We start from the raw sequence: 27367 nt of genomic DNA, 5'->3' as shown, positions 1-27367 counted from the left end.
GCCCCATACTTGTGTCAGTGTATCTCACCCAGTCCCCAACAAGGACCAAATAATGAAGATGAAAAACTTAGCGACTACAGTCAGTCCACCTTTATCTTTTGCCAATTCGAAAGTTGTACGTTTGCTGCAGGCTCCCCCATGCACCATTCGAAGTCCTGATACACCATTGCTTTTCCGGAAGAAGCATTGTAGGATCCCGAAGAGAGAATTGTAGGGGAGATACAAGAGGTGCAGCCTACGCCTCATTTGATCAGGCTCATTCTTGCCAACTTTGGATAAGATTTTGCCAGGTGGTCCAACTCTTGTTTGACTCTACGACGAAGCAGGGCAAGTTATTCCTAAAGCTATGAAGACCTAAATATGTCCGTGTAGATGCACAGATTAGGGGTCCGTGCCTGGGGAGTACACTGTTCCACTGTCATGACTTGTGATCGATGAATGTGACTATATGACCTTACAGAAGAGGAGGGTGAAGGAATGCGGGCGGGCCGGCAGGCTAAAAGTCATAGTAAGCTGTCGTATTGAAGCATTATAACACTTCTACCGAGTGCGGGTAGTAATTACGTAGCTGCCATAAGGCATACTCACCTTTACCATAGTTTGGAAAGCTAATTGTTGCTTGTAGAAAAGGTCATCAAATTTAAAAAAAAAAAATCGTCGATAGGAGTTCATCTACAGTGAAAGCACATGCATGGGGGGGATGGGGGGGGGGGGCTGCAGCCACGGGCCCATTTCCATACTCCTCCCTGTACAGGCTTTTCTTAGGTCGGGCTGCCCCCCCCTGCTGTCAATGCATCAAGTAAGTGGGGAGTCCCCACTGCTTGCTGTCAGTGGGTGACTTTGGACTGTCAATCGAGTTTATGGAACTGAGCTTGTAGGGTCTTTTAACTGCTTAGAGACTGCAATATACTTTTTTACTGACCTCACTCATGGAATTGAAACCTACACATATTTATAAGGCACTGGCTTGGCTGGTAGTGGCTCCTACTCCAACGCCCAGGAATGGAGAAACCTCAGATCCCGGCAGATCAACTCCTTACATGCCACAATCACTAGCAACTGCAGCATGTAACTAGATGACAGGAGAGGGGGCTGTTAAAGGATTAGTAGACTGCACTACATAAGTAATGCAGTGTACTAGTCTAGCAGGGCGGAGTTAACTCCTGGAACTTCACTCCACCCCGCCACTCTCATTGCAAATAGTGCCGAGGGGCGGAGAGGAGGTGGGAGCTCAGTGCACTGCTCCCGACTCTTCCAGCCTCCTCCCGCTGCAGAGAGAGAGACACCGTATATCAGCCGGCGTGAATACCCGGCGATATACGTTTGTCTGAAGCCGCCCGAAGTAGGTAAACATGGTATTTTTACCGAATGGCGAACGCCGTAAAAACAAAACCCAAAAAACAATGGTGGAATTTCTGGATCTTTTTTCCCCCATCTACCCCATAAACATAAAATAAGAGTTCTCTAGCACATTATATGGACCCCCAAGCAGTGCCTTTAAAAATAACAAGCCCTCACATGGCTACACCAGCATTTCCCAACTCAAGGACCCCCAACAGGTCATGTTCTCAGGATAGTAGCTACCCCTGTGGCAATGTCTGAGGATTGACAATTCATCACCTATGCGGTACTGGAGAAATCCTGGAAACATGACCTGTTGGGGTGCCTTGAGGACTGGGAATTGGGAAACCCCGGGTTATGTCAATTAGGTATGGCTTTTGCAATGCGACCGTGAAAATCATTTGGTCCTTAAGGTACAAAATAGTCCAGTTACAAAGGGGCTAAACGTAGAGAAAGTGTTCTCCAACTCCAGTCCTCAGGGACCGCGAACAGGTCATGTTTTCAGGATTTCCTCAGTGTTGCCCAGGTGATCTTATTGTCAGTGCCTCAGACATTGCCACAGGTGTGCTTACTATAGGAGATCCTGAAAACATGGCCTGTTGGTGGTCCCTGAGGACTGGAGTTGGGTTTATAGCAATCAGCACAAACTGATTCTATCTTGTCCTCCTCCTCCCAGCAGAAGCATCTGGACTCTTCTAAAGCTGAGTGTTTCGCTGCCTCGTGCGCACAAGTCGCCATGACCGCTCACCAGCCACAATTCATCTGCTACTGCACAGGCTCACACTTTCCAAGCCCGAACAGCTGGCAGCACCATCGTGACCTGCCCGCCACACACCACTGATGTGCGCTCCGCAGATGTTGCGCCAATCAGCCACCAACCGGAAAATCAAGTACAGCACAAGCAAACCCATGCTGGGGTAACATGAGCCAATCAGGCTTGTGGAGCTGCACATAAGCAAACCACCAAGCTGACCTCATACGGTGGCGGCCTTGGAGGTGGCTCTACATTAACGGGGTTAAAGGGGTTGTCCCGCGCCGAAACAGGGTTTTTTTTTTCCAATAGCCCCCCCGTTCAGCGCGAGACAAACCTGATGCAGGGATAAAAAAACAAAACAGATAGTACCTACCCGAATCCCCGCGGTCCGGCGTCTTCATACTTACCTTGTGAAGATGGCGGCCGGGATCTTCACCCTCGGTGGACCGCAGGGCTTCTGTGCGGTCCATTGCCGATTCCAGCCTCCTGATTGGCTGGAATTAGCGCACGTGACGGGGCAGAGCTACGAGGACCAGCTCTCCGGCACGAGCGGCCCCATTCAGAAGGGAGAAGACCGAACTGCGCAAGCGCGTCTAATCAGGCGATTAGACGCTGAAAATTAGACGGCACCATGGAGACGAGGACGCTAGCAACGGAGCAGGTAAGTGAATAACTTCTGTATGGCTCATATTTAATGCACGATGTATATTACAAAGTGCATTAATATGGCCATACAGAAGTGTATACCCCAACTTTGTTTCGCGGGACAACCACTTTTAGGTTTTAATTTCTTTTTTTTTTTTTTTCAGCAAGTTCTGTCCTGGATCAGGTTAGCACCAAAAACAGAAAACCTATATAAATAACAGAGCAGCGGGTCTGAAACACATAAGACATTCTATGCTGTAGCCCGCAGCAGGCCCACACGGTGCCCTAGCGGCAGATTTATGGCGCACCGCTCTGACAGGGCAGTTGTTAATTAATCACAAGTGCAGCATGGCATGACAACTGGCGCCATGCTATAGAGCCTATTCTTCGTGGTCACTTAGTCTGCAGGCTTCTGGGCCATCTGCCTAGTTAGATAGGTCTCCATGCCAGTAACAGGATGCCGCTGTGGAACACACAAGGCAATGTTCGACGTTGTGGAGACCCATCCGTCACTCCAGTCCACTGCCCCAAGTGACCGATGGGTCTCCACGTCGGGACTGTGTAGTGACACAACCCATTGACAAGGGGAATGGTGACACCCAGTTGCCAGTTTATTCAGACATTTCCAGAAAGGGCACAGGAGGAACAAGAACATGTTCCCCAACATTGTTACTAAGGGTCTCATACCTACCCTGCAGTCAACAGCTGTAGGAGCCTCCTCCTCCCAACACACTATGTTGACAAAAGTATCACCCCACCCCCATCAATCCATGAATATGTAAAACACGTATGAGCATTCGGTATAAAAGGAGGAGTATCCCAGTACAGAAACATCAGAACGCCACCAGCTGTAGAGCAGACAACGGGGTCTGGTGGTGACCGGATGACCGCACTTGGGACGATGCAATCTGTAGAAATCGCACTCCAAGCAAGCGCCACATCCACCAGTGCGATTTAGAAGCAGTTGTTGGAGTGTGGGTTCATTTCCATTAGACACCAATGGCTACAGAAACATTCCAGACAATGTGGCATCTTTTCCAATAGGACCGAGCACCATCTCATATGGCACACAGTGAGGAGGAGCAGAACGTCTGCAGACTTCCTTCGCCAAGCCCAATTCCGGGTCTCAATCCCATTGAGCAGCACGAACTACAACACCGTATCTGTGCACGCCCATTATCGCCCGGCATCACTAGCTGAAGCTCTCCTCTACAGAGGCAAATCCCTCCACCAATCTATGGGACTTTGGTGGAAGCGGCCAACGAGAGTTACTGCAGTCATTAAGGCCAAAGGCGACCAACACTGATCCCATTTCATCCCCTTCTATGTACTTCTGTCAGCATAATGTAGATCACACACAGTAACAGCTTCCAAGGAACTAGGATTCCCCTTCCATAGTAAGTAGATTACACCTGATCAGTGCAGATCCCTGTCAATCAAGTCACCACAGACTCCATAACGTTTATACGGTTTTATTAAAAAACAAAAACAAAAAAAAAATGCATTAAGAAACTCGGGTCTCCCACCTAGTTTTCATCATGGGGTCGGGGCGCCCAGCTAGTTTTCATCATGGGGTCGGGGCGCCCAGCTCTCTATCTGTAGTGTTTCTATTCATTCGACACCATCATATCCCAGCCAGGTACGAGGTGTGGAATTACACAGGATCCCACTATATGGGGGGGCACCAGACGGGTGAACACAGGAACCAACAATACAGAGAAACGAAAGTCAGTGTCAGGCATTTAGTGGGTTCTGGTAGATGAACTCTGTACAGGGCGCAGTCACATAAAAACGCTTTATAGAGCTTCGTACCAGACGTGTAAGAAGTGGCCACACCAGGGGTGTAATAAACAGAACATTTTATATATATTATGTAAAAAAATTCACATCTTCACCTAATAAGAACACAGGATCGCCTTGTGCCCGCCTTTATTCTGCATGTCATTATATACAAGCTAGAGATTTAGTAATGTACACATGTAGGTCCTACCGACCGCTGGTTACTAGGCCAGAACAAACCGTCTTGGGGAAGAATGGAAGAGGTTAAAACAAAACTAAGGGAAATAAAAGCCTTTACTAAACGCAGGAGAGAAGAAGTGCTGCTCCTGAGGTGGTAGTGAGGCCAGCGTCTGGGGTACCGGCTCTGAACAGTCCGTAGGGAATCCTTTATACATAATTCCAGGTGGACAATCAGAACTCATCGCTAATGCAAAAACAAAACCGCAGGAAGGGATGCGCCTGGTCGACTAGTCCTGGGGTGGTCTTCAGCTACGGGAGAGGTAGCATCACTGGAAAAGGGGTGAACCAGGAGAGCCGACGTTCTCCCCTCCCCCTCAGGAAAGCGATCATGATAAATTAAAACATAATGCCATGTACGTGGATGCATGAAGTCCTGAATATTCACAGGTGGCGGAATGGTAACTGAGGGGGAGGGGGTGTAGCATCAGTCACATGGTTTATAAATCAGTCTCATCAAAGCCATAGAATGATTCGGGATCGCTATCTCCCTCGAAAAGCTGATGCAGGACCTCCGGGTCGGCATACTCCTCGAAGGGGCTGTCGTTACATTGGTCGGCGTCTTCGTCCTGGTCGTCCTCGTTTAGTTTCAGTTGTCCTTCTAGTAGGTCGACGAGCTCTTCTTGCATTTCCGCGTTGCGTTTGCTTGTATTGGCTGTGCCATCAGGTCCCGGCAGGACACTGGCCACAAGGAAGGATTGCTGGACCAGTTCCGGCTGCTCACTTATTACATCCAGGACCTCGGTCAGCCAACGGACGACAAACTGAAGCAACATTTCCGAGCTGCAGCTTTCCTCGGCCATATTTTGGGCCTGGGTTCTCCACTTCTTGTGTAAGAAGTTGGTAATGGCTCTCCTAATGCAGACATACAGCGGTTGTATCTTGGAGCTGCAGCCGGCAGGAACGACAGCAGGCAGCGTGTAGGTGGAGCTCAGGAGAGCGAGGACCTCATTGGATAGGTGGGATCGGTGACAGTCCAATACCGCCATCCCTTTGTTATTTGGAGCATCCACGTGTTTCTGCCAGATGATGGTTGACCACAGCTCCATGACTTCATCATCATTAAAACCATCTTCCTTAGTCTGTAGTCTAATCGACTGAGGGACACGTTCTACACTCTTGAAGCTGCCTCGACAACACACCAGTGTGGGTAACAGGCTTCCGTCTGCCAAGATGGTCAGCACAATGTCGCACCACGGCTCCCCCGTCCCCATGGTCTGGAACGCGCTCTCTTTTCGCTCGTCGCTACTCAGTAGTTCCAGGTCAAGAAAGAGTGAAATTTCATCTACTGCAGCGATCATGGACAGTGGGAGGTCCTGGCTGTGTATCTGATGCTGCACAAAACTAATGAACATTTGGGCATTGTCCTCCATTTCCTCAGGCAGCCTGTTGGCCACAGCAACTTTATCATGTGTGCTCAAATTGTGCCGTAGCATGAACCTCACCGCCCACTCATAAGAGATCTTGAAACCTCCTTCCAGGGAGCGCCCGATTTTCGTGGCCTTTTGGAAGAGAGTTTCTTCGTTGACCGGCTGCTGCTGTTCTCTTTGGGTCAGTACCCACTCAGCAAGTTTCTCCTCTGCTTCGGTGCCCAGATATTTGCCCTCGGACAAGTTGTCTTGATTCTCCGCCTGGAACTTTTGCAGCCACTGCCTGACGTGTCTAGGAGAGTTGTGGAAGTGTTCAGCCGCCTGTTGTACGCTGCAGCACAAAGCAAATAGGACGACTCGAAGCTTCTTCACACTCAGCTGCTGCAGTTTATCCTCCCCATCTTCAGCTTCTTCATCCTCCACCTCATCAAGCTCGTCCACGTCAATTCTCTGGTCTTTCTGCTCTGAGCTCGGGGTACCTGAGACAGGTGAGGCTTTCCATTTTTCATCATCCTTTATCTCACCGTCCTCAAGAATCTGCGGACTGGTCCTATCATCCTCTCGAGGTTCCAAGACCCTGCACAGTGGGAAAACACAAAAAAGAGCAAGATTAATAAGAAAACTGACAATATTTCTAATAACATGCACAGAAACACAAGAGAACATCTGACAATCGCAGCCTCAACCACTAAGCATGAGTACTAAGAGAAAAACCTCTACACCATTTATAGATCCCTGAAACAAAAACAGAAAGAATACTTACCATGAAAGGTCCGATGAGGTAGAACCTGCAGAGAGAAAAGATTAAGGATGTTACAACTCAGCGGTCAGTAATCTTATTACTCTCAGCATTAAGAGACTTAGGCCTCATGTCCACGGGGAAAATCAGGCCCGCTCCGGATTCTCCATGGAGAATCTGCAGCGGGTCCCTCCTGCCCCGCGGACATGAGCGCTGAAAATAAGAATAAATCAGAATTAACTCACCTCCCGCACGCTCCGGATCCTTACTTCGCTGCCGCGTCATCTTCTCTGCGTCGCGGCCGGATCTTCTTTCTTTGGCCCGGCTGGACGCGCAGGATGACGTCGGTGACGTGCCCCGCGCATGCGCCGGCCCGAAGCAAAATGATCCGGCCGCGACAGAGAAGATGGCGCCGCGGCGAAGAGAAGAAACAGAGCGGGAGAGTAAAATCTGATTTTTGTCTCCCGCGGATCTGGACGGCTTCCATAGGCTTCAATAGAAGCCTGCGGGAGCCGTCCCCGCGGGAGACCCGCACGAAAATGGAGCATGGTCCAGATTTTTTCATGCTCCATTTTTTTTAAAATCACTTTTATTGACCATCCGCGGGTATTTATCTACCCGCGGGTGGTCAATGCATCCCTATTGGATGCGGATCCGTGGGCAGGAGAAGAGTTAAAATCTGCTGCGGATTTTAATTCTTCTTTTGCCCGTGGACATGAGGCCTTATACAACTCCAATTCCCAAATGGTTGGGCCACCGTGTAGAACGTAAATAAATGTAAAGTAAAAATAGAATGTAGTGATCTGGAGACCTCATCTAATCATATATTATTCCCAGTGGAACATAGTCCGGGGGGGGAGACATTTCTCCATTTCATTTTAAAAAATTACCCAGTTTAGAAATGGCTGGCAGCAACACATCTCATAACAGCTGTGGCAGGGCCGTCTACCATTGTGTAGCATCTCCTCTTTTGGGAGGGTGGAGACCAATTGCTGGAGTTTTGGGAAAGGAATATCATCCCATGCTTGTCTGATGGAGCATTCTAGCTGCTCCACAGTCCTCGGTCGTCTCTGCCGGATATTTTGTTCCATAAATGTTTCCTATTGGTAAAAGGTCCAGTGTGCAGGCGGCCGGTTCCCCCCGGACTCTTCTTCTGGAAGCCATGCTGTTGTGATGGATGGTCTGGACGGCAGGCGGCTGCTTCATCCCGGACTCTTCTGTGAAGCCATTCTGTTGTGGTGGATGCAGTATGTGGTTTAGCATGGTCTTACTTGAATACACAAGGTCTTGCCTGAAAGAGATGTTGTCTGGATGGGGCATATGTTGTTCTACAACCTCTATATCTGCCCATGTCAGAGGTACTAATGCCAGCCCATACTCCCAGCGATGCAGGACTCAGCGCTGATAACACACTGGATAGTCCCTCTCTTCTTGAGTCCGCAGGACATGGCGTTTGCGATTTCCAAAAAGAGTTTCACATTTTGATTCAGCACAGAACAGTTTTTCATTTTGCCTCAGTCCATTCGAAATGAGCTTTGGCCCATAGAAGACGCCGGTGTTTCTGGATTGTGTTGGTATACAGTTTCTTCTCTGCATGATACAGCTGTAACTTGTATTTGTGGACTGTACGGAGAACTGTGTTCACAGACCATGATTTCTGGAAGTATTCCTGAGGCCTGCAGTGATTGGCATTACAGAATCATGCCTGTATATAATGCAGTGCCGCCTGAGGGCCCTCCAGCATCCAACACTGACCGTCAGCCTTGTCCCTCGTAACTTTTTTCTGGGTTTCACAATTTTTAAACGCAATTATTTAGATTGGTGACCTCTGACCATCTTTGCTTCTGAGAGACTCGGCCTCTCTAACCAGCTCTTTTTATACAGTAATGTGACTTAGTAGAAAATGGAACCTCCAGATGATTTTCATTAGTACCACTTCTCCAGCGTTTTGTTACCCGTCCCAACATTTGTGAGATGTGTTGCTGCCGTCGGTTTCGAAAAGGAGTTAATTTGTTTAAATGAAATGGAAAAAAAACGTCCCCTTTTCCCCCCCCATGTTGTTGTAGGTTCTGATGTGAATAAAATATGGTTAAATGAGGTTTCTGGATCATTGTATTCTTTTTTTCTTTACATTTTACACAGTAGCCCAACGATTTCTTCAAAGTAGAGAGAATTGTAAATTCATAAATACAGATACTTCTGTTCTGCTGTCTATGAGGTGCATGTGAAGGAGACACTTACTTGTGCACATAACTGAAGAAAAGCAGTGCGTTGGGTTGAAAACCAGATGTTTAGCCATGGCGTCACCAATTCGTGTGACAAGAGGGCAGGAGGAACACGTTAGCACCATCTCTTCACTGTAGATGAAAGGTCATAATTACCAATCTGCTGGTCATACGCTGAAAAGCGCTTATGTACGGGCAACACCGCTCACCTGGGCATACAGCTCTTAAACAGCGACCGGTACTTCGGACTCTTCCGTGGGACATGGTTGCTGAATAATTACAAACACACAATGGAGTCAGGTTATCATCCACCACTGTCTTTAATGACCAGCACAGAGGTATACACACCTCTTCAGCTTGTACGCAGCATATTACACTCACTTGATCATGTGATTGGCGTAGGCTCGAGAGCAGCAGGTACCATAGCGGCAGAGAGAACAATGTACGTAAGTGGGGAAATGATTATGGAAATCATGGATGTCAAAGCTGCACTCCAAACAAGACTGCTTTCCTACGGGGACCCTAAAACAGAAGAGGACACAAAATGTTAACATACAGCAAAATTTCACAATGGATAATCCACGTCAACAGTGATCTAAAAATGAAAAACATATATAAAAGTCCAGGGTACACAGTGCCACACATAGGGAACGTGCCCATAGATTGACTTGGGCAGCACGAGGTACTTTGAGCCACTGCAGGCAAGTGAGAAATGTTTCGCCAAGGAGCGATCCTGCACCCCGTAGCTGTGCAGCCTTCCATCAAACCCCAGACGTTGCAATTGTCATGGATTGATGGAATGTAACACACCAGGAAATAATCCATAGAAGTGCTGTATGAGTCCCATGTGCACCCAGCGACTGACCGTTTTAAGCATTCTTCAGTTTCCATAGAGTCTGTAGTGGAGTCTTCCCGTGGAGGAATGAGAGGGTGCGGGGTTATGTCTGGCAGAGGCAGTGTGGGGGTATCTGAACACAACGGAAAAGCCCGTGGAGGCGCTCGAGAGGCTCGGATAGTAACCTGCAGTTAGACAAGTTATAGACGTGGTTTACATGCCGATAGGAAGCGCATGGACTGCATCACACTCTGTGGGCATTTGTGCAGCTCACCTTTGTGCCAGGCTTCAGACCCTCCAGCTGGCGAGGTTTGCGGAAGGTTTTGTGATGTTGTAACTTGTGTTCAATCTTGTCTTTTGCGAAAAGAAACTGCAAACGGCATTTATTGCAATGGTAGACGCTCTTCTGCTTGTCCGAAGGGGGAAGGAAGAGGCGGCCACACAAGAAGAAGAATGCATGTTGTAAAAACGGCTCGTCATGGTAAAGAAAATATGTAATAGGCAGATCACACTAGAAATACGGCTGCCTGCTGCGAATTAGGTAAACAGGTATAATAGATGGGTAAAACTTTAAAAGGAGAACAACACAATACCGCATGGAGTTTCGTAATGGTGTGTGGTTACTACATTGACATTGTGTGGAGCTAGAGATGAGCGAGCTTACTCGGAAAAGCACTACTCGCTCGAGTAATTTGCTTTATCCGAGTATCGCTGTGCTCGTCCCTGAAGATTCGGGTGCCGGCACGGAGCGGGGAGCTGCAGGGGAGAGCGGGGAGGAACGGAGGTAAGATCTTTCTCTCCCTCTCTCCCGCCCGCTCTCCCCTGCGACTCACCTGTCAGCCGCAGCGGCACCCGAATCTTCAGGGACAAGCACAGCGATACTCGGATAAAGCAAATTACTGGAGCGAGTAGTGCTTTTCCGAGTACGCTCGCTCATCTCTATGTGGAGCCAATTAACCCTTCATCTTCATGCACAGACAGAGCAGTCATGCAAGTCAATCTGGCCCCACACAAGGTCTGTAAAATAACCCTTCACTTATTAGAGCTGCACATTCCCCTTTGATGCATCTTGTGACATATATAGTGGTCGAAGCGTAACGAGACAGAACGAACACCTTACCTGGTGCCGCATGAAGTGCTGCTGGAAGGCATTCCCATTTTTAAATACCTTCAGACAATAAACGCACAGGAGATGCCGCGTGTCCTCGTGATTCAGTCGGAAATGTGTATCCACCTCTGCGTAGATTGAGGAGCGATAAGAACACACCTGGAAGAGAAGGGGCTGTTACATGGAGAAAAAGTGCCGGGGGAGGTGATGGGACTCCGGCGGGACACTCACCTGGCACACGTATGGCATTTCACCAGGTTTGTGGGTGTCTTTCATATGTTGCAGGAAGAGCGGTTCGCTGTCAAAGGCCCATTCACAAATCTTACACTTGGCTGCAATCAAAAATACAAAATTAATCATTTACACCAGTGCTAATTGGAAGCGATCAGCAGAAAGCTGTATACTATGCAACTAGATGCTAGGCCAAAACAGGATGTGTCATAAATGTCTAAGACGGGAACACCCCATTAATAAACCTATATATTCTATATAGCAAAAGTTTAATATGGCATGTAACACATTTAAAGGGAACCTGTCACATCCCCACAGCTACATAAGCTAAGTTCTGCTGCCGTTAAGCGAGGTGATAGGGAGCCATGTGCTGTATTTTCTTTTTTTTTTTGTATACCCGTCTGCTCCCACGATGCAGCGGGGTCCCCTATGAAGATTGTGCCAGCACTGCAAATCCAACTCCTTTCACAGTACTGTACACGATTTGCAGAGGGGAACAATGCAGGATCGGACAAGTATAACAAAAGACATCACCCGGCCCCCGGTACGTTTTCCTGTCTTTTCAATGGCTTTTGTTGCGCACATTATCAGCATTGGGTTAAATTCTGCTAGATCTGTGCATACACACAGAATGCCGACTGTCTGCTAGAGCTGGTCTGTATTACCATTCCTTGGATACATGGATTGGGCTATTACAGAGTTCACAGAAACCTGGTTTGTCCCAAACTGAGCCGTTACAATTCAGACTGTGTACGCAGCACATCGGGATCGGTACGGCTCCTTTCACAATTCTAGGGAAATGTACCAAGCCTGGCATTTAGGAGGATCTTTCCTGGTGCATGAAGAGGAGCACGCCACTTCATGTATTAAGCGCATCCTGACACCTCTGTGTGCAGTCTCACAAATATATGCCAGGTCCGACCTGGCATACATTATACATACATCTGCCACTTTGGGGTGGCAACACCCCCTCCGAAAAGCACAGCCCAGTTTCCAAAACAGTGGCAGGGCCAGCCCAGAACGATGTTGCCATTTTCCCCCCAAAAAATACATGCTAGTGCAGAAATGTCAGGTTTTCTTTTCTAAACACTAGAAGCTGGCGTATTTATAAATGCACCCCTTAAGGCCAGTTTAGACGATTATTGCTCCAAATTCGCTCAAAAACCACCTTTTGAGCGATAACCGTTGTGTGTAACTGTACTTCCATTGTGCAGTTTTCGTTATGCCGTCGCTCATCGTTGTCTTTCAACGTGCTGAAAGACGATGAGCCTTATCAGGGATCACAGCGGAATACAGCTGATACTATTGTTTCAGCTGTATCCCACTTCCTGATCACAGGCGGGGTATGAAGAACACAGTGCTCCAGCTCTGTTCTCCATACCTGGCACGGAGCGCTCGGCTGTATAACAGCCCGGCGCTCCGTGCAGAAGACAAGCGGGGACACCCCGCTTGTCTTCTGCATCCTCCGCTGGCAGTGCAGGGTGATCTCTCTTCTTGCGCTGTAAATGCCACAACGATTATTGCTCAAAAGTCGCTACATCTTTTGAACAATAATCGTTGTGTCTAAATGGGCCTTTAGCCTTTTCTGTACATCCAAGGTTTCTACAGGGAGGATCTATGACGGAAACCATGGATGAATAGCTTTAATGGATACAGCCGCTGTAAGTGTATGTTCACACGGCCCACGAATTTCACCTATAAAACCGGTATCAAAATCCGAGGCTGCTGCAGTTTCTGGCGCAGTTCCGTACGCGCATTCAGCCCTGTCAATGGGCAAAATCCATGTATGATATTCAGACGTAGAAAATCGTATTTCTGCATCAAGGAGTGACATGTGACCTCGACATGGAAAGTTGCTGGAATTCCACATGTGGATTTTCCCCTTTGACAGTGCTGAATCTGCGCCAAAATCAGAATGCTGTGCATTTTAAACATGTTTTTTTTAAAGCGGAACGTCACTGGAAAATTCAGCTGTGTGAACATACAAGAGATGCTTTTCACAAGGTATACTTTCTTTTATTGGATGCCTCTGCGTGAAATAGCGCCACCTCCTGTGCTATTCCATGCACTGCAAAAAAATAAATTAAAAATGGACACCCTGATGGAAACCATTCAAACGGAGGCCAAGCTGGCTTCTGTTGATTGATTTGATGGGGACGGGGGAGCTTTCCACAGTGACGTCCCAATTCAGACTACAGCTAATTAATACAGAAGGATAATTGGATATCATCCACTAATGACAGTAAAGGGACTGCTAATCTCCAACTGCATCAGAATTTAGGAACTTCAGAAAAACAGATTAGCCGTAGTTTGCATTTTGACGTCACGGAGACCTGATGGACACAAGTGAAGTTTGAGCAGGTCAGTGCCTGGATGCTACATTTCCTTGCTGCACTGGCGCACTCGGCAATGATAAATGGCCAAGTTACCTGTTTGGCATTTGTTTTGCCTCTCACGGTCTACGAGCCTTCGTATATAAAGGTCGCTGTATCTTTTATCTGGGTACGTGAAGCCTGCCTACATGCGGCTCAGATCTGTACTTGTGGGGGCAGATACAGCACACAGCTACCTCATACGAGTCAGGAGCCAGGGTCTTCTCTTACAGTTCCACTGGCCTCTCTTACCGACTCCATTAGGCTGGTTTTTACGGACATGTAAATACGACCTTAGTTAGATCTTGAGATGGTGTGGAATCATTGAATGAATATCTAGCGAATCCATCCTACCTGCATGACCATTTTATAGTGGCCAGGATTTTGGGTTATACCACCACCGAGTCGGGCACCATTACTTACTAGTTGACTCGTAGGAGCTGTGCACATTCTCCAGGTGGCACTGTAACTGGAATGGCGTGGAGAACTGTCGATAGCAATGCTGGCACGTGGTGTGCCCGTCCACCTCTCCGTTTTGCTGGTCCAACTCCACGTGGTGCCGCATGTGATTCATGAACCTTAAGGAAACCAGAGACATTCAAAGTTATAGCAATGTCGTGCCAGAAGAGCAACGCCCGGCTATGGCTGTATCACCACAGTAAAGCAGCGCCCACCTGATGTTATTCTTCAGCCGCTTGGAGCAGTGCATACAGCGGAACGTCGTGGCCACTTTAGGAAGCCCTTGCATCTGGTAGGTTTGACCGATATCACGTCCATAATAGAAGTCATCCACAAGCATGATGAGCTTGCCCTGCAATGAATCGTCTGCCAAGTTCTCCTGCGGTTTTGCAGCTATGGGCACTGGCGTGCTGGCAATCTTCTCTGGAGTGGTCTGGTTGGGCAGCTCAGAATCCGATTTCCCTTTTTTGGAGAAGTCCACCAGGTCAGGGCAGCAGTACTAAAGAGAGAGATATTCAGTGAGCGATTGTTGCACCCAATCCCATCAACACGGGGACCAGAGAAGCTCCTGGCGTTAGGTGGCGGACGCGTTCATCAGTACAAATCGCAACGTGAACGGCACCAATTGTCAATGTCGTTTTTTTATCACACTGAGGTTTAATAGGGGAGGCTGGAGGGCATTAATACCACGTGGAAGACAATGGTGGTCGCCATTACCATCGCTCCAGCAGTACGAATCAGATGGATAATGGTTAGCTGGAAATGGGGCCTTCACGCACTTCAATCTGGAGCCATTTTCCATCCCACCTTCCAGGAGCCAAAACGGGTTTTTTTCTATTTTACTGGCTACATCGCCACAGACTCACAGAATGAGTCTGCAGCCGGACTAAGGCCAGAACAGTCAGGTGCCATTCTCCTGGCATCATGGCTCCCAGCATCCAAGGGGTGTTGCCAGAAGAACGGCACCTGAGTGCTTCACCCTCTGATTACCTGCAGCGGTCAGGTGGTAGCCATTCCAAAACACAGACCAGGAAGACAATGGGGCTTCAGCACTGCCCCTACTGATGTTGAGAAATGGGGTACAGAGCCTCCCTCCAATGTTACAGTTTCCCCCTTCCAGTGGAGAGGAGATTGAATGGAGCAGCGGTCAACCATGTACTCTTGCCATTTCCATCAGCCACACTGAAATGAATGGAGTGGTGCCATTCATGCTCAACTACCGCTCAATTTAAACTCCTCCTCACTGTGGGGTGCTGCGGGCTTGCAGTAAGGAAGGGGGGTGGGGGTGGAACGACACAGAACCCCTGTTTTCGGGATCAGTGAGATCCCCACCAATCAGCAGTGAGAACCCCTACCAATCAGATAAAGAAAAATATTGGTACATCCCCTTTAGTAGGCTGGGCTCCATGGCAGGCCCAGGAGCCTCCAAATCGGCCATAGGCTACCATACTGTGTTGCAGTACTGACCACAGCATCTAAGTGGTTAAAACGGCCATAGTCAAAGGTTACTCTGATTACAGTCATTGCTGGTGGGTGTCAGTTATTTCACACCCCCAACACCCGCCGGGTATGGAGCAGACTGTGTTACCTAGCCCTCTCCATACACCCCCTTCCATGACGGGTATATCAGTCGCTGATCGTTAGGGGGCTGAGCATATCAGGGGACACAGTCACTTACACACATATGGCCTCGAAGAGCTTCCAAAACCCGGAATGGAGTCTGACACCTTGGGCAGTACTTCTTGGAAGGGTCTGGGTTCTCCATCTGGGCTCCAGAGGGCGCAGCTGCTGGATAGGTGTAGAGAGCAGACATTAAGGACAGATACCCCATAGATACTCATGCTGGAGACACTACTTCACAGCTCCAAGTAAACAGATACCTTTCAGTCCTACAGACTCTAACTGAATGCCCCTCTGCAAGGTGCCAACGTTTGGGCTTGTGCCATTGTTGCCAATCGCACTGGAGATGATTAGCTGTGTGGAGTTCTGGGTGGTGGTCTGGCTACCACTGACAGCATTCACAAATTTCACCACATCGTTGGTTTCTCCGGGCCTCTTCACCGCCACCAAGCTTGAAATACTTACTGCAAGACACAAAGACAAGGCACAGTGTTACCCACCAGCTCCGGCACAGAACATGGGCCACCCAAAAAGGGGACTAATGGGTGGGAGACTCAAGAGGGGGTTCTGACCAGCTGCTAACAAGTAACTAGGACAGACATGGGAGAAGGCGAGGCGCATGAATACGGTGATGGCAGAGCATTTCATATCCGGAGGATATTTCTACAGGAGCCTCGATGATTGGAACAAGAACATAAAAAGGGAGCAAAGATTAAAGGGGTATTCGGAACTTGGGAATTCGCCCCTGAAGTTTGACGGCAGCGGCCTCACATGCACAATTCACTACAAAGGGAAGTGCCAGCGATAGCCATGTTTAAGCGCTTGGCAGTCTCCGGCAGTCCCAGTCACTTCAATGGTGATGGCCGAACACTTTAACTTGCCTATCTCTGACAGATTGAAGTGGATGGTGTGCTGCATGGCCACCACCGTCAAAACTTTGGGACTTGCACGGCCCGATTTCTCTAGATCGGTGGGGGTCCTAGCAGTCAGACCCTCACGGATCGGCAAGTTATCCCCTATTCTGTTATCTCTGGTGGATAGGGAATAACTTGCCAAGATGGGAATACCGCTTTAAGGCTAGAGGTGCAATTAGACTGAAGTACTCACCCAGCTTGGTGTTGGGATTGTTCTGGTTCTGAGAGATGGCCAGGGCCTGTGTGGGCTGCTGCACAGTGATTTGTCGGAGAGGCTGTTGGCTGGGCGCAGACGTGGTCAAGGTACTGGAGATGGGTTTGTTGACCTGGTTCTGTGGCATCGTGCTGCGTATGGTCAGCGTGGCAGGGATGACCGTGGTGAAAGTGTTTGTGGCGGGACGCACAGGGACAGTGCTGGCCGGCCGGACCTGAGTCACTTGAGAAAATACTTGAGGAACTCCAACTGCAGGCTTCATGAACTGTGTGCCCGCTGCTGGAGAGAGCAAGACAAAACTTAGGACAAGTCCGATATATAAACCGGCAACGTAGCAAAAAAAAGTCACACTTACCCGGTACGATGGTGATGGGCCGTACAGTTTGGCCTTGCTGGACATTTAGTACGATGCCCACCTGATTCATGGTGTTCACTGTGTTTTGGACTGGCCTGACATTTCGGACAGGGAAGCCCTGTGACGAGGAGAGTCGTTCTTAGAACCTGGCCCACTTTAACATAGATTATGCAGCAGATCTGACGCACACGGATCTAACCCAGTCAACGGGCATATGGGTTAAGCATTGTGGAATGGGCGTTAGGAAGTGCCATGTCCCTTTTTTCCCCGCACATGGATTTCAAGTAGTCAGTATGGTGGTGGTGGTGGTGGGGGGGGTTCTCATTAAAATTAATGGAAAGCTTAAGATGTGAATTTCATATCAAATCTGCTGTAAGCAACGCAGCGTGAGCACCGCCTAGAATATATCCTACCTGCGCCGTTATGAAGATGGGCTGTGCTGCCATGGAGTTGTTGGCGGCATGGTTGGCGTTCTGCATCACTTGCATGGGACGAAGCATAGGCTGAGTAACCATTGTGCCGAGGCCTTGGGCCGTGTTCTGGGTCAGTATGAGTGGCTGAGCGCTCGAGTGGACGATGGGCGTTGGACCTATTGTAGGAAGGCTGTTATACTGGCGAAGACACAATGAGACAACGGTTTATAGCGGGCGCCCCGCAGCACCACTTACCGCTGTTGTTTGCGATTAGGGTGACGACAGTTTTCTTGGTGTTGTCTGTATTCTGGGTGATGGTGTTGGTCACAGAGGTTGTGGTCGTATAATGACTGCCCAGGGTCTGCTGCACTATAGGCAGGGGAGCCGTCACTGGCTGGAGGTTGATGGAAACTGCAATACAACAAGAGGGCGCTGATCAATCCGCAACCCACCCAGTTACAACAAGATCATCCCGCTTCCTTCATGTGACATCTTCTAATCAGCTCGGTCTCCGTTAATCTAATCCAATAGCAATTTCGTGCCTGGGAGGCATCACAGCGACAATCCGGAACCCATTACATTATGGGAGAGCTTGGCGATTGATGCTGGCCGTAGATACGGCCCCTTTGTCTATTGTGTTCCCCGTGTGAAGTCTGATCAGTGTCATGTCCCGGCTATCACAATGGGTGTAGCTATGGCCCCCTTGGTGTCCCCACCCCCAGTCTATATTCGGATCAGGCGCCGTTTACCTGTGTTGGTTTTATCCAGGTAGCTGTAATCTTCTACGGCAGAGTCCTCAATCACGTCGCTAATCTTCTGCCACGGCTCCAGTTCCTCCTCCTCACATTCCATAAACAGATCCGTGTCCATGGCTCCTGAAAACTAAAAGGCATCAGTTTTTTACTACACGTCCCAAAATACAAAATGACAGTTTATACAATGTGCCTGCGACGTCTAAGGGGCCGGGTACTGAGGGGCCCATCTGTACCAAAGACAAACGCAAGGCAGATATAATCATCACACGGACGCATCTGAGGCCTCCGGCGTATTATAACCCTAGAGAAACCACAGATGCATAAGACAGCTGGTGGAAGGAGCAGAGCCTCACAGCAGCACAGAGGAATGCAGCCCTCCTTTTCCTGTCTTTGTCGGGTTACAACAGCCAGTAATCAGCGCCAGCTGTTGTAATTTTCTGCAGGAGAGAGAGGGATGCAGAGTCTGAAGGGGGTCCTGCAAGTAAGGAGGAGATGCCAGCAGGTTCTGTGGCCGTACAGACCGGAGCCCATTGAAACCTTTTATTTCATTAGAAGGGTTGGGCCGGTGTGACCCTGCCTCTACCTTGAGGGGCGGCAGGGACTCGGCACCACCGCTGATCATTGCATACATGCATCTGCCATGTACACGGGGCCCACGTCCACACATGGCAGACTTGCTGCAGAACTAGGGCCTGCAGAGATCACCTTCACAAGCATGCGACGGAGCTCCGAGTCATGAAAATAAGTGCAATGAATCCGCTACCTGAGGATATGCCCTAATATTACACTGAAGATTCACCCACCTCATTACATCGGATGAAAGGCACGGGTTTAGAGAGGCAAGAAGCATCTGACATCGGTGATAGAAATTGTATTTTTTGGTTGCCAAATTAAGTCAACTGAGTGAACTAAGTCAATGTGCTCTATATTCTGGCTCCCTGCAGACACCACCAGGGGGAGCGCCAGAGCTCATTGCAGACAGCTACACTCTCATGCTCCCTCTAGTGGAGAGCTCCACATACAATCTGTGTCTATACAATTGGCTCTAGACTACATAGAAATGAAAATCTACATCCCAGACGATAATTCTTAGTGCTGCGCCCGGTAACATCACATTACCTCCAAACACTGGATCTCCTCAAGGTTTCAGACTCTTCTCTCCAAGATCTAGAGAAGCACATAAAAGAAATAAAATTAAGCATCCCAGGCCTATGAGAGACATCCATATACACAGCAGGTGAGGTTATATATGTATACATGACAGTTTATATATTGATATATTTAGCAATAAAATCCTCAGCATTAAAATACAAAATGCAGAACCACCTAGAGGATGATCCTCCCGGGGCAGGGGACGCCGAGCCCCGCCAGATGCACGTCACCCGCCCGGGGCAGGGGACGCCGAGCCCCGCCAGATGCACGTCACCCGCCCGGGGCAGGGGACGCCGAGCCCCGCCAGATGCTCGTCACCCGCCCGGGGCAGGGGACGCCGAGCCCCGCCAGATGCTCGTCACCCGCCCGGGGCAGGGGACGCCGAGCCCCGCCAGATGCTCGTCACCCGCCCGGGGCAGGGGACGCCGAGCCCCGCCAGATGCACGTCACCCGCCCGGGGCAGGGGACGCCGAGCCCCGCCAGATGCACGTCACCCGCCCGGGGCAGGGGACGCCGAGCCCCGCCAGATGCACGTCACCCGCCCGGGGCAGGGGACGCCGAGCCCCGCCAGATGCTCGTCACCCGCCCGGGGCAGGGGACGCCGAGCCCCGCCAGATGCTCGTCACCCGCCCGGGGCAGGGGACGCCGAGCCCCGCCAGATGCTCGTCACCCGCCCGGGGCAGGGGACGCCGAGCCCCGCCAGATGCACGTCACCCGCCCGGGGCAGGGGACGCCGAGCCCCGCCAGATGCACGTCACCCGCCCGGAGCAGGGGACGCCGAGCCCCGCCAGATGCTCGTCACCCGCCCGGAGCAGGGGACGCCGAGCCCCGCCAGATGTTCGTCACCCGCCCGGAGCAGGGGACGCCGAGCCCCGCCAGATGTTCGTCACCCGCCCGGAGCAGGGGACGCCGAGCCCCGCCAGATGTTCGTCACCCGCCCGGAGCAGGGGACGCCGAGCCCCGCCAGATGTTCGTCACCCGCCCGGAGCAGGGGACGCCGAGCCCCGCCAGATGTTCGTCACCTGCCCGAAGCAGGGGACGCCGAGCCCCACCAGATGTACCTCATCCGCCCGGGGCAGGGGACGCGGAGGTCCTCTGGGTGTCCCCTGTACATTTTGCTTGTTTTATAGTATAAAGGAGAGTTTCTCGGACAGATATCGCACTTGCCCGTGTGAATGCACCGTTCAGGCAAAGTTATTACCAGGATTTTCGCAAGAACGGATTCACCCCCAATTCTCCTTAGGGGCGCGTTCACATCGGCGCGTTTAACAGATCCGTTTATTTTTATAACGAATCGGAGAGCAAAATGGAAACCATAGTTTGTTTCTTCAACAGATCCAGTAGACAAAATAAAACACGGATCTTTCCTGCCAGTTTCTAATCACATCCGTTTTAGCAGATGCCTTATTGTTTTCTTCCCAGCTGCGCCAAAACAGTTCCATTAACCCCTTAACGCTCCAGAAGTACATTTACGTAACAGAGGTTTGTATCGAAAAGTATCAGGAGCCGATCCCGTTCCAAACAATGTGGGTGCGGGCTCTCTGACAGCTGACACCCGTCCGCAACAACCGCGATCAGTGATGAGATCGCTGGGTGCCGTTTGGTTGCCATGGCCCCCAGGGCTGCCATTGCAGATTACCTATCCAGCCATGTCTGAGGTGTGGCTTCATAGACTGCTTCTCAAATCGCAATATAATGCAATACTGTGGTAATGCAGTATACCGTATGAGCGAGCGAACCATCACAAATTCAAATCTTCAATAGGACTAAAAAAAGAGGAAAAAAATAAGAATCTTAAAAAAAATAATTTAAAAAAAAAAAAAAAAAAAACAAGAACACCTTTTCTTGAATTTAGAATAAAAAAACTTGTTGACTTGAGTATAAGCCTAGGGTGGGTTTATACTCAAGTGCAGGTCCATGCACCATTGCATTCAATGGCGGCCCCATTGAAAGGTATGGGCTGCGTACAGCAATTTTCGGAGAAAGGCTTTAAATATAAGCCCTTCCCTGAAAATCATCCTTAATGTGTGAAAAAAAATTAAATACTCACCTCTCTGCCGCTGTCGGGGCTCAGGAGCGTCCAGCCGCTTGGTCCTCCAGCAGTGGAGTGAAGTTCTTTCAGCAGATGGTGATTGCAAATTGAATTCATTGAATGACCCAGCGCTGCTTGTGATTGGCTGAGGGCTGTGACCAATCACAGGCAGCACTCAGCTGTCATTCACTGAATGGCTGAGCGCTGGTTGCGATTTGTTGAGCGGTCAGCCAATCACATAAAGCCCTTTCAGCAAGGGCGGATTTTAAATCCCCGCTACTGAAACAACTTCACTGCACTGCCGGAGGACCAAGTGGCTGGATGCGCCTGAGCCCTGACAGTGGCTGTGAGGTATTTAATTTAATTTTTTTTTTTTTTAAACACACATTAGGGATGATTTTTCACGGACGGGCTTATATGTAAAGCCCTTCCCCGAAAATCACTGCACACAGCCCATGCCTGTCAATGGGGCCACCGGCAGCAGCGCCATGGAAAGCAATGGTGCACAGACCTGCACTCGAGTATATGCCGATGGGGGAGTTTTCAGCAAAAAAAAAATTTGCTGAAAGGGTTGGCTTATACTCGAGTATATACGAATATAATTTTATATATATCTCTTGGTGTGTCCATAGAAGTTCAATATTAAATTAACACAATAATTATCCTGCACATTGTAAGTCGTAAGAAAAAAAAAAAAAAAAAACTCCAGAATTACGCCTTTTTGATCACCGCTGTCTACAAAAATGTATTTATTTTTGAGTCATAGGTACTCCAACATAGCACCAAAAGAAACAACAGGATGTCCTACAAAAAAAAACGAGCCCAACTAAGGTGACGGGTAAAGAACGTTATGGTTGTCAGAAAATATTTAGAGATTTTTTCAAAAATATATTATTTTTCAATAGTACAGAAAAAAAGAAGCGCTGTAAATTTGGTATTGCAGTAATTATACTGACTCGTATAATAAAATTATCGAGTAGAAATGAGCGAGCGTACTCGGAAAAGCAATACTCGCTCGAGTAATTTGCTTTATCCGAGTATCGCTGTGCTCGTCCCTGAAGATTCGGGTGCCAGCACGGAGCGGGGAGCTGCAGGGGCGAGCGGGGAGGAACGGAGGGGAGATCTTTCTCTCCCTCTCTCCCGCCCGCTCCCCCCTGCTCCCCGCTGCGACTCGCCTGTCAGCCGCAGCAGCACCCGAATCTTCAGGGACGAGCACAGCGATACTCGGATAAAGTAAATTACTCGAGCGAGTAGTGCTTTTCCGAGTACGCTCGCTCATCCCTATTATCGAGTCATTGTTCCTGCGGTGCGTACGCCATAAAATCCATGAACCCCTCTCAAAAGATTGGAATTGCGTTTTTTTCACTCCACTAATTTTTTTTAGGTTTTTCCGCACATTATATGGTCCAGCAAATATCAATGCGAACTAGAACTACAGCGGCGATGGATAAATAAGAGTTGGGATATTTTTGAAACAGGAGGAAAAACGAAAATGAATAAATTAAAATAAGCGCTGCGTCTTTAAGGAGTTAAAAAGACAACAAAACGAAAACTCTGTCCAGTTCCGTCGGCCATGACTTGTCCAGGGGTCCCCAACTCCAGTCCTCAGGGACCCCCAACAGGTCCTGTTTTCCGGATATCCTATAGTAAGAGCACCTGTGGCAATATCTGAGGCACCGACAATAATTACATCACCTGTGCAACACTGAGGGAATCCTGAAAACCTGCCCTGTTGGCGGTCCCTGAGGACTGGAGCTGGGGAACACTGGACTAGGACGAAAGAAGAACAGTTCGCAGTTCACGGAATTTTTGCTTACAAAACTGAAACCGAAGCGGCGGAAATGGCGCAAAAATCAGCGGCAAGTGGGACCGAACCGTTCTTTCCCCATTTTTGCGGCTCCTCTGAGGGCCATGCAGAATGTGAACAAGTCCTTAGCGTTCCCGCGGACGGGTGTGAGGTCTCCATCCTGTCCAGATGTAAAAACTGACTGAAGGCGAAGCCCTTGAAGCGGACAGGCCTTTACCTGCTGGTCAGAACACATCGCGCAACAAACCAGGGGAGTGGCTTAGTTAAAAGGCGTGCGGCCGAAATTTTATCAAATTTACGCAAATTGTGCCAAAAGTTTGACATCGTTTTCAGCATAAACTGAGCCAACTTATAAAGTGCTTCTTGGACAGGAAAGTCTTAAAATTCAACAGCTTTATCATTAAGCCAGACCGCTGCGATAAAAGTTTGACTTGTCGGACAGTATTGGGGGCCGCTCTCACCGGCGTTACCCCGGTAACCGTTTCTCTTTTCTGTTTGTGGAGCTGCGAAATTAGAAAAAAAGGCTTTTGTTTTTCCCAGCTGATTTCCGGTCTGTGCGGGCCGCTGCGCTAGTAGATCCTTCAAAAAAGAAACAAAACGGGGCAGAAATATTTTTTTTTTTAAGCCTGTTGAAATCAGAGGAAAAAAAAAATATAATCAAATTTTAGTTCCAAACAGAGAAATGTAAAGGGTTAACGGTGGACCGACGCCCCCGAGAAGAGTAGATGTGCCACAATGTGCGATTCTCCCCCCCCCCCCCAGACTGATGGGCAGCGCGTTCTATCATTAAAAAAATAAATAAATCGCTCATTCAAGTCAATGGGTGCATCTGTTTGCTTTTAAGATGTAAAAGGGGGCAATAAACAGCAAAAAAAAAAAAGCGTTCAAACTACTACCGTGTTTCCCCAAAAATAAGACAGTTTCTTATATTAATTTTTGTTCAAAAAGGTTTAACTTTTTTACATGTAGAGCTGCCTGGACACTATTTAAATTGACTTTTTTTAATTAACTGTTAGCAGGGCTTAATTTTGGAGTAGGGCTTATATTTCAAGCATCCTCAAAAAGCCTGAAAAATCATTTTGCATCCTCAAAAATTCTGGAAAATCATGCTATGTCTTATTTTCAGGGGAACGGGGTAAAACAAAAACACAGCAAAGCACTAATAACCTATAAAGGAGAAAAAAAAATTAATTATGTAAAAATCAAAGATGAGACTTATTGCCAAGGAGAGTAAAACTAACACTAAACTGTTCTTCAACTATGTAAATAGTAAAAAGATGAATAATGAAAGTGCTGGCCCTTTAATAAATAATGTAGGAGAAATTGTAGAGGGTGATGAGAAGAAAGCAAATCTATTAAATAGTTTTTTCCCCCAGTGTATTCACAGAGGAAAATGAATGTCAGATGAGATGCAGGGCGATAAAGTAAACTCTCCACTAAATGTCTTACCCAGGAAGGAGTGCAGAGCTGTCTTAAAAAGATTAAAATAGACAAATCACTGGGTCCCGATGGAATACACCCCCGGGCTCTACGGGAATTAAGTAATGTGATTTACCTTTATTTCTTATATTTAAGGACTCTATAGTGACGGGGTCTGTTCACTGGATTGGCTTGTAGCCAATATTTAAAAAAAAAAAAAAAAGTCAAAAAGTGAACCTGGAGACTACAGGCCGGTAAGTCTGACTTCTATTGTGGGTAAAATGTTTGGCTGTCCTGGAGGACCTAAAAAAATGGCTGTATAACGGAATCAGCATGGGTTTGTGAGGGGCTTCTTTGGGCTTTACATACCATGTTAGGTCGCCTGCACATGGCAGAGCCGGAGCTCACAACGGACATGTGGAATACTGTTTTTTTTTTTTAAAAATTATATTTTTTTTATGTTTATCTTTCCTGTGCCGTTGGTAGGCGATGACACGAAATCTGAAGCCTGTCCGTAACGGACGGACCGCGGGTCAAACGGATTCTATGGACTTCAATGGAAGCCATCTCTGCAAAAATAGCGCATACTGCGATATTTCCGCCGCTCGCGAAACCGTAATCGGTTTCCGCAAACGTGCAGGAAAAAGCGATGTCCCAGCGGATGCCACAGACGGCGCACGGATTTAGAAAAAAATACTTAAGTGGGTGAAACTTAAAAAAAATAAATTAATTTACACCCAATTCCGCCATCTTTGGGGTCTTCTACGGCGCACACTGCAGCACGACTGACAGGATACGGTGATTCTGCGGGTCGCTACGGGTTTTTGCTGTACTAATATAAAATATTTTTGGAAAAACTAGTTACTTTCCGCCGTCTTCTGACTTATTTTTTTTGCGGGACGGTTTTCTGTGGGACGGCCTGTGGTTTCTGCTGGCGCCATCTGCTGGTCATCGGAGGTCAGGGACCGCCTTCCTTTTTTTTCGCTTGCTGAGGAGCAGATCGCACTCGGTTGTAAGAAAAACGTAATAAAAAGCTAATTAATTCACAGAGATTTACGAGGAGATCCGACAAATGGTGGCAACCCGCATCAATGACTTCCGGATAGAATAGCGCAGTGCGGCGCTCTGGTCCGTCCGGATGGAGAGCGGACGGGACGCATCAGTCAGTGCGCGCCAATTCGGCGGATCCGTCCGGCTGCAGAAAACGTGTCCTGCTCCCGTAGGGAGGTCCGTAGCGCCAAAGTGAAAGAGCCTCGTAGCGCCGATACACGGATGGGGTCCTGACATTGTGTACATGAGGCCCCCACACCTCACCCTCTGGGGCTCCTGCACTACTCCCCACACCCACCTGGGGGCGCTATCCACACCTCAGGTGCTGCACCGTGCCTATCCCCCAGGAGGAGAAGCCTCCGATGGGCCCTTTATTCGCCTCCTCCGAGGGCCCCAAAACACCACGCTCCTCCTCGCAAAATAGTCCCTAGAGACAACATGGCGGCGGAGAGTTACATCTCGGCCTGGCTCGCCTGAGCTTCGCGGCCATTACACCCACATCCCGCCCGTACCGGGTCCCCACATCTCACCTCGTCCTCACCCGGTTCTCCCCCCCTCGGTTGTAGGCCCGGTGATTCTCCGGGATCCTTCCGCCGCCTCTCACCCGCCACCAAGCGCACTGCGTACAAAGAGGGGCGAGCGGAGGAACACGGCACTGTCACCGCGGATGGATATCGTGACGTCATTTCCTCAGCGCGTTCTGACTGGTGGAGAGCCTGGAGCGGGCGCTGACGTCACGAAGAAACGCCCCGCCCTCGCTGCACTGCGGCTATGGCGCCTGCGCGCAAGTATCCCTCCTCCCTAAAAAGGGCGGAGCCTGCAGAATAATACCCCCCTCTGCTGAACCGCCAAATGTGTGCACGTGACAGGGCTGCCCCCTCCACCCAATAATAAAGGGACCCTTAATCACTACAACCCAAAATATCAAACCCTTCAACCATACTAGCCTGTGGGAAGGTTTCCTGCCACCCCACAACTGTACTGCACCAGGGGGTCATTTAAGGGGGTCACCTCCCAAAAATATATCTTTGTGTGGATTCAGTAACCCCAAATACAGTAATAGTAGCATTATATACCCCCAATAATTACCCCCTTGAAGAAACACCTCAGTCCAGTTTGGGGGGGTCACCCTAATCACCTTGGTCACAATGACCCGCCTAAGATGGAGTGTACCCCCAATGGTGCCACCGCCGCTCCCCTCATTGTACAAGTGGAGGGTCAGTGCTGGTGTAATATATTGGGGAGCACAAGAGAAGCTTTATCCCCCGGAGGCGTCAGACAGAAGCATGGCGGCCGCACCTAGAGCTGCAGCTGTGTGTGCTCTCGCAGTAGGTGCGGCGGCCATCTTGTTGTTGTGAGGATATCTGAGATGGCCACCGTCGCTTTTATCACTTTGGGGGGGGCGGGCGGACAAAGTGCTGAGGGTGGGCTCTATTGTAGGTTACAATGGGGGCATTTTCATTGAATGGGGGCACTTTTACTATATGGGGGCACTCAAAGCAGCACTTACTGTGTGGGGCCTACAGGGGGCATTATTTCTA

At 49.1% G+C, this 27367-nt stretch overlaps 1 protein-coding gene across 3 annotated transcripts; it reads right to left on the bottom strand.

Annotated features, from left to right (window-relative positions):
- Positions 1 to 4196: 4196 nt before the first annotated feature.
- POGZ (pogo transposable element derived with ZNF domain) lies at positions 4197 to 26510 on the bottom strand. Of its 3 annotated transcripts, none has more exons than XM_066608872.1 (20): positions 26357 to 26510; positions 19486 to 19533; positions 18361 to 18493; positions 17867 to 18022; positions 17612 to 17787; positions 17199 to 17316; positions 16823 to 17122; positions 15976 to 16179; positions 15774 to 15883; positions 14311 to 14594; positions 14060 to 14214; positions 11265 to 11365; positions 11046 to 11192; positions 10200 to 10331; positions 9956 to 10110; positions 9472 to 9612; positions 9300 to 9359; positions 9107 to 9222; positions 6890 to 6914; positions 4197 to 6703 (listed from the first exon to the last, which is right to left on the bottom strand). In XM_066608872.1, exons 3-20 carry the CDS (start codon positions 18479 to 18481, stop codon positions 5197 to 5199), a joined length of 4008 nt encoding a protein of 1335 aa, XP_066464969.1. In that variant the 5' UTR covers positions 18482 to 18493; positions 19486 to 19533; positions 26357 to 26510; the 3' UTR covers positions 4197 to 5196. The 3 variants fall into 3 exon arrangements, with proteins under 3 accessions (XP_066464969.1, XP_066464971.1, XP_066464970.1); XM_066608874.1 differs by having other exon boundaries at positions 15774 to 15880; XM_066608873.1 differs by having other exon boundaries at positions 16823 to 17119.
- Between the last annotated feature and the right edge of the window lie 857 nt (positions 26511 to 27367).

The sequence above is a fragment of the Eleutherodactylus coqui genome, chromosome 6, assembly GCF_035609145.1.
Source record: "Eleutherodactylus coqui strain aEleCoq1 chromosome 6, aEleCoq1.hap1, whole genome shotgun sequence".
NCBI classification, from domain to species: domain Eukaryota; kingdom Metazoa; phylum Chordata; class Amphibia; order Anura; family Eleutherodactylidae; genus Eleutherodactylus; species Eleutherodactylus coqui.
The sequence above is the reverse complement of the archived record's forward strand: the minus strand, read 5'-3'. Positions and strand labels throughout refer to the sequence as shown.